The following is a 6,709-nucleotide window of genomic DNA, read 5'->3' as shown; positions in this document are numbered from 1 at the left end:
GGGATGTGCCCGCAACCCAGGTACATGCCCTTGACCGGAATCGAACCCGGGACTTTTCAGTCTGCAGGCCGACGCTCTATCCGCTGAGCCAAACCGGTTTCGGCACGGTCACAACTTTGATACTCTAAGCAACAGTATAGTCACCCCACGTTTACATTTTCTCCTAAAAATAAAAGTCCTGAACTCACATTTCTAGTTCAGCCAGAAATTCAAGGGCTCTGTGGGCAGCCTGTGCTGCGTGGTGAGCGAGTCTACGCGGCCCTGCGTCCTGGTGTGCTCACCAGGCCTGCCTCCACGAGCTCACGTGCGCCAGCCACTTGGAGCGCCACTTGTTTTAGGGACGGGAAGTAGCATTAGGTTTCCAAACCATAAACATGTCGTCTAACAAAAATTAGCTTCTGGGTTTTTTTAAAATTAGGGTTCCTTATGCAATAATCCTGCTTCATGCCCATGAAGAAGTGCTGCTCTGGGGGCAGCGGGCACGGGTAACACGCCGAAGCGTCTGTCCCGTTGTCCGCACGCAGCGAACTGACTGCAAACCCACTGTGTGCTCTCAGCACAGCCCCCCCCCCCGCAGAGCGCTTCACTCCTGAGCAGCGCTCAGCCGCTGGGCCAGGCGGCCTGAGATGCCCTGGGAAGGGCTGTGAAATGAAGTTCCTGTTGCAACGGCCCTGCCGGGTGGAGCTGCTGGTCTGGGACCTTCGAGGACGCCCCATTGTGCTCACCAGGGTTCTAGAAGCTTCTCACCACCGATACCCTTTCTTACCGGGAAGGTTGACTTCCATCAAGTACTTCCGACACAGGATGTTCGGGTGGAGGTAGCAGTCCTCCGTGATGGCCGGGAAGCGAGGCAGGTCCAGGAAGGTGGCGACGTCAATCATCTGCCTGTAGACGTCCTCGTAGCTGGGCCACGACTGAAACAAAGTCCAGCAGCAGTTTCCGCACGTGAGTGAGTTACAGCGCTTTCTGACCTAAAGTCGCGTGTCCTCACTGAGCGAGGCTGGGGCTGTGGAGGGAAGCATGTGGGAGAACACGCACACATCCACTGTCCTCGCTCAGCACTTTAGACGGCAGTCACACTGAATAAAAAGGGCACTAAGGTTCGATTTGGCTCATAAGACTCTTCCTGGGCGATGTGGTGAAAGCCTAACTTCCTGCCAATCACAGAAGAATCGGGGCGCAGACGACGCTGCGGGTCGGACCCCTTGGAGTGAGTGTGGTCGGACCCGCTCTAACGCAGGGATCGCCTCACTAACCTCCCAGCTCAGAGCTAACACGTGGAGGTCACGTTACATCCCATTCACGTGCTTCCACGGGACTCACACGGATGCCGGACCCCATGTTCACAGCAGCATGACCCGTGAGAGCCAAAAGGTGAACAGCGAAGTGTCCAGGAATGACTGGCTCCCCAGACGGGCCTGTCCATACCACAGGCTACGCGGCAGCCTCAAACAGGAACGCGGCCAACATGGCGCACGGTGAGCCTCCCATGGGAAGATGGGAAGGCCTGCAGGTGGACGGTGGTGATGGCGGAACGTAAACGCATTTAATGCTACTGAACCGCACACTTCAACATGGTTTGCTATGTCATGTATATTTTACCACAATTTTAAGAAAGTATAAAAAAGGAAGCTAAATATCACCTAAAGGAAAAATCTAAGCTAAAGATGTAAAAAATGCAAAGTACATAAATTCTACAAACCTCTTAGCAAGCGAGGCATACATCTTGGGGGAGTCAATGATTAAACCGTAACTATTACACATCCAGTATCAGGTATAGCGAGTGCCTGGCCCACAAGACCAAACACGCTGCGCACAAAGCAGTGCACGCGGGCCGGGCCTCCTGCTCGGGGTTCTCTGCCCAGAGGCCGGGCGGGGACACTGGGCGCCCAGGACGAGGCTGGCAGCGACCTAGTGCCTCAGCTGAGGGAAGCCCGCCGCTTCGGTCCCAGGGAGTCACAGGAGGACCAGCCGCCTCCTGCCTCCGACATCACTTGAAATGGTGGCCCAACTGTCCCTGTACATCGGCTCCGATTCCCGCTGAGCCAGGCCGACGGGGCCGGCCCTGCACGCTCAGCAGGGACCTAACTGGCAGAGGCCGAGAGCACCGTCTGCGGCGCTGTCCTAGAGGCTCGGCCACAGTGAACCCTGTTTGCCTCTGTCCCCCTGGCCTTGCCCAGGGAGGCGAGTCAGGCTCTAACTCTGACCAGGTTCTAACACATGGAAAATGATCATGATAATTACGGCAAATGCTTAATGACTGCGTTAGAATGATCTTATTTTGACTTTTAGAACATGTGTTCGGGCATAGACCACAAAAGGGAAGGGCCGCATAGAAGCTGCCGGTAGTCACACCACATTTTCACTGGGAATCTCTGATGGATGAAGAAGAATGAGAATCCTGGGATAACAAGGTAGAGCGGCATCTGTTCTATACTGGACTTCGGTTATCTGCTAATTAGTCTAACTCTACCTCAAATATTTTGTGGAACAAGCTGGAAAAATAAGAGGCAGAGAGATAAGACTGGTCTGTGCTGCTCAAAGCACCCTCTCTGTCAGAAGCCTTTGCAAGATGCTTGTTAAAAAGGCGCCTTCTGTCCTGGCTGGGTTTGGTCAGTGGTTAGAGTGTCAGCCCTCGGACGGAAGGGTCGCGGGTTCGATTCCTGGCCAAGGGCATGCACCTGGGTTGCAGGTTCAATCCCTGGCCCTGGCTGGGGCAGGTGTGGGAGGCAACCAATGGATGTTTCTCTCTCTCTCCCTTACCTTCCTTCCTCCCTCCCTCCCACTCTCTGAAAATTCAAGAGAAAATCAAATACACATTCCCAGACCCCACACCAGACTGACTGCAGAACCGGACAGTGGGTCTAGGAATCGGGGTTTAGACAAGCTCTCCAGGATATTCTCACGCAAAATAAACGAAGCGAAATGAAGCGGTGTTTCCCAACCTCGCCCTGCCGCCTGAGGAGACCCTCTCGTGGTTTACCCACAAGCCTGACGACAGAGCTGCGCCCACACATTCCAGGGGCGGGTGCGATGCTGTGGGAGGCCGGAGGAAAGGAAACATCAGCTGGTTTCTCCTCCTGGGCCTGGCAGGAGGGAGGTGTGGGGGCGAGAACACCTGCTACGCTGACACTCACCTCGATTCCTCCCAGGAGGACCTCCAGCCTGTCCGAGTGTCACCCTAACAGGCTGCACAAACTACCCCCGGAGCTAGTGTGGCCGCACGGTGAGCACATGGGAGATTGTCCTGAAACTCATCCTGGAAGTGACTGACGGCCCGAAGGCCTTTCCCGTCAGTCCGTCTGTCAGCAGGGACCCAGTTTCACCTGGGCGAGACCGCTCCGGGCCGAGTGAGTCACCCTGGCAGCGAGCCGTGCCCTCGCCCTCGTGGGGCTGGCTGAACCAGTGACACCTTTTCTTTTTACTCATTCAGAGAGATCAGAATGTTGTTGATCAACATTCAAAATCCTGGAGTGGTGCGGGGGGCGGGGGGGACTCCCCCTCCCCCCCCCCCGCCCACAGCGGGGGGGGGGATGACGGCAGGACGGCCTCCTGCGAGGACTGGGAGACACTGCAGGGACCACGGCAGAGGCCTGCTACAAGGATCTGTTTAGAAATTGGTCTGTGGGTTGAGAACATACAAACATGAAGCAAATCAAGGCTGAAAAGGCAGAAGCAGCGCCAGTGGCAGGGAAGGTGGCGTCTGGGGTAGAGACGTGCCCGGCCAGCCTCGGCGCCAGCAGCGACCGGGGATTCGGGGCCTCACAGGCCGGTGTCCCCGAGAGACCAGACGTTCAGTTCTTCCCACCAGAACAGCTACAAGATTTTTGCTGGAAGAAAATGATGCTTCGAATCAGTACCATGCTCCAGAAACCCGAGTCAAAAACGAAACAGCAGGTGAGGCAAAGGCAGGTACAGAAGGAGGTTGTCCTCAGACTAAGTCAAAAACAAAAACAAAAACAAAAAAGACAGAAAGAGCGGCTACCGACCTGGAGTTGGGAATCACAAAGAAAAATACCAAACGCGATTAGCACCCCTGCCCGCCCCTGCGCTTCGCTCTCCGCTCTCCGCCGAAAGGAAAACAAACCCCCATCTCTGCAGTCTGAGGGGGCCTTGCCAGCTGTTTCTACCGGGACAGAGGGGCCCACTTAAATCCGACAGAGCAGCTTAATGGGAAGAACAGTCCACGGAGGATGAAGGTTTAGGGTCTTTAAAGCGCTCTCTTTTCCCGGCTTGTTTTTTAAGGTGTGCTCGGCTTGCTGGAATAACAAAAACAAACTAAAACCAAACAGAGGGAAAGCAGTCCCAGCAGCCCACACACACACTCCCGGCATCATCGCCGCCAGCGCCAGAACAATCGCACCTTTTGTCATTGCTGGTGGAGGCACAGCTGCCGGGGAGCCAGGCCTGGGAGAACGCGGAGGCATGGAAGGAGGGAGAAAATGTGTCCTTTGTTAGCGAAAAGCGTTTCCATTTAAAAGTTTCAACACACTGTGGAAGAGTGGACGCACTTCTGCGAGCAGAGGCACAGCCTGCGCTGAGGAAAAGCTGCCTGTCGGTTACATAAACTGTCATTTGAACGTGAGAACTTCCCCGTTTTCCTGAAAACCGAGGGGACAGGCAGGAGGGATTGTGGACTCTAACCAGCTGAGGCTGAAGATGAGTCTACAGGGTACATACAGCCCTGGCCGGTTTGGCTCAGTGGTTAGAGTGTGGGCCTGTGGACTGTAGGTCCCGGGTTCCATTCCGGTCAAGGGCACGTACCTCGGTTGCAGGCTCCTCCCCAGCCGGGCCCTGGTGGGGCCTCGTGCAGGAGGCAACCCATCCATGTTCCTCTCACCTGGATGTTTCTCTCTGTCTTTCCCTTTCTCTTCCACTCTCTCTAACAATCAGTGGGAAAATATCCTCAGGTGAGGATTAAAAAAAATAACAAAAAGACAAAGGGTATGTACATACAGAAAACATGACACACTGGGCTGGAGTGGTACAGATGCATTTCGTTACAAAAGTGGAAAACCACAGGGTTACATTTTCCGAAGGACCACGAGGCTCTGACGAATTGTCCTCGCACGCCTTAGAAACGAGTGCTGGGAAAGCTTTTTATTGAATTTCACAAATATTTCAGCGCGTTTATTTTCCTTCGTGAAGCAATGCCCTAGGACAGGTCAGGGCACGCCGGAGTTTCTGTTGCACAACAGCGGCCTGTGATAGCCGGCTGCAATGCCTGCCAGAGGTGAGCGCTGCGAGCCTCACCCTTCGCTCCCTGTGGTTCTGCAGCGCAGATGCGGCGGCGAAGCGAACGCTCCCGGCACCTGCTGATCCGAACGCAGAGCCAGGCTGTCCCAGAGCACAGCCACAGGAAGGAAGGCCGTCAGCAGGACGACAAGGCGCTGCTCTGCGGGTGCGGAGGGAGGGTGTGCGTTCCACACGCACTGTGAGCCTCCGCAGCGCGCCTCGCGTCTCCCGCCGCTCGGATTGCCTTAACGGCTGTAAACCTACCAGTCGTCACAAAAAATACGTTTCTATGTCCACGTCTAGTCTGCTGGGCGTCTGTGGCGAGCACATTGCTTTCTGTGAAATACAGTCCTGGTCCTGGGGGTGAGTTCAGAAATGGTGTCGGCTGCACAGACACATCTTATGAATAAACACAAATGTATGGCCCTGACCAGTTTGGCTCAGTGGCTAGAGCGTCGGCCTGTGGACTGGGGGGGTCCCAGGTTCGATTTCAGTCAACGGCATGTACCTTGATTGCGGGCACATCCCCAGGGGCAGGTGTGCTGGAGGCAGCTGGTCGATGTTTCTCTCTCATCGATGTTTCTCTCTCATCGATGTTTCTGACTCTCTATCCCTCTCCCTTCCTCTGTGAAAAATCAATAAAATATATTTAAAAAAACAACAAACAGCCCTGACCGGTTTGGCTCAGTGGATAGAGCGTCAGCTTGCGGACTCAAGGGTCCCAGGTTCGATTCCGGTCAAGGGCATGTACCTTGGTTGCGAGCAGGTCCCCAGTGGGGGGAGGGTGCAGGAGGCAGCTGATCGATGTTTCTCGCTCATTGATGTTTCTAACTCTCTATCCCTCTCCCTTCCTCTCTGTAAAAAAATCAATAAAATATATTTAAAAAATAAAAACAAAACAAAAAAAACCCACACAATGTATGAACTGATGGCCAATGAAGACTTGCCAACAGCCCTAGCCAGTTTGGCTCAGTGGATAGAGTGTCAGCCTGTGGACCAAAGGGTCCCGGGTTCGATTCCGGTCAGGGGGATGTTCCTTGGTTGCAGGCTCCTCCCCAGCCTGGGCCCTGGTTGGGGCACATGCTGGAGGCAACCAATTGATGTGTTTCTCTCAAATCGATGTTTCTCTCTGTCTTTCCCTCCCTCTTTCACTCTCCCTAAAAATCAATGGAAAAATATCCTGGGGTGAAGATTCACATAAAAAAAAAAAAAAAGACTTGCCAACAGAATGGGAGACAAGAATTTGTTTGGCCCCAGGATCAGAGCAAGGAAAAACCCACAGAGTCTTCCTCCTCCTTTTTTTAAAAATATATTTTTATTGATTTCAGGGAGGAAGGGAGAGGGAAAGATAGAAATAACAGTGATGAGAGAGAATCACTGATCGCTGCCTCCTGCACGCCCCCTACTGGGGATGGAGCCTGCAACCCGGGTATGTGCCCTGATCGGAATAGAACCTGGGACCCGCAGTCCACAG

The 6,709-nt window shown here is 54.1% G+C and overlaps 1 protein-coding gene across 2 annotated transcripts in view; it reads right to left on the bottom strand.

The window, feature by feature from the left end:
- The window catches only part of TAF1B (TATA-box binding protein associated factor, RNA polymerase I, B), a 28,211-nt gene that overhangs the window by 10,278 nt on the left and 11,224 nt on the right, over nt 1-6,709 (bottom strand). For both annotated transcript variants that reach the window (XM_015564917.1, XM_015564919.1), the window contains exon 4: nt 767-914. In XM_015564917.1, the coding sequence (XP_015420403.1) occupies nt 767-914 (148 nt within the window). The remainder of the gene's footprint in view (nt 1-766; nt 915-6,709) is intronic.

Source organism: Myotis davidii, unplaced genomic scaffold (assembly GCF_000327345.1).
Source record: "Myotis davidii unplaced genomic scaffold, ASM32734v1 scaffold61, whole genome shotgun sequence".
NCBI lineage: Eukaryota > Metazoa > Chordata > Mammalia > Chiroptera > Vespertilionidae > Myotis > Myotis davidii.
This window is presented reverse-complemented; position numbering and strand designations above follow the sequence as displayed.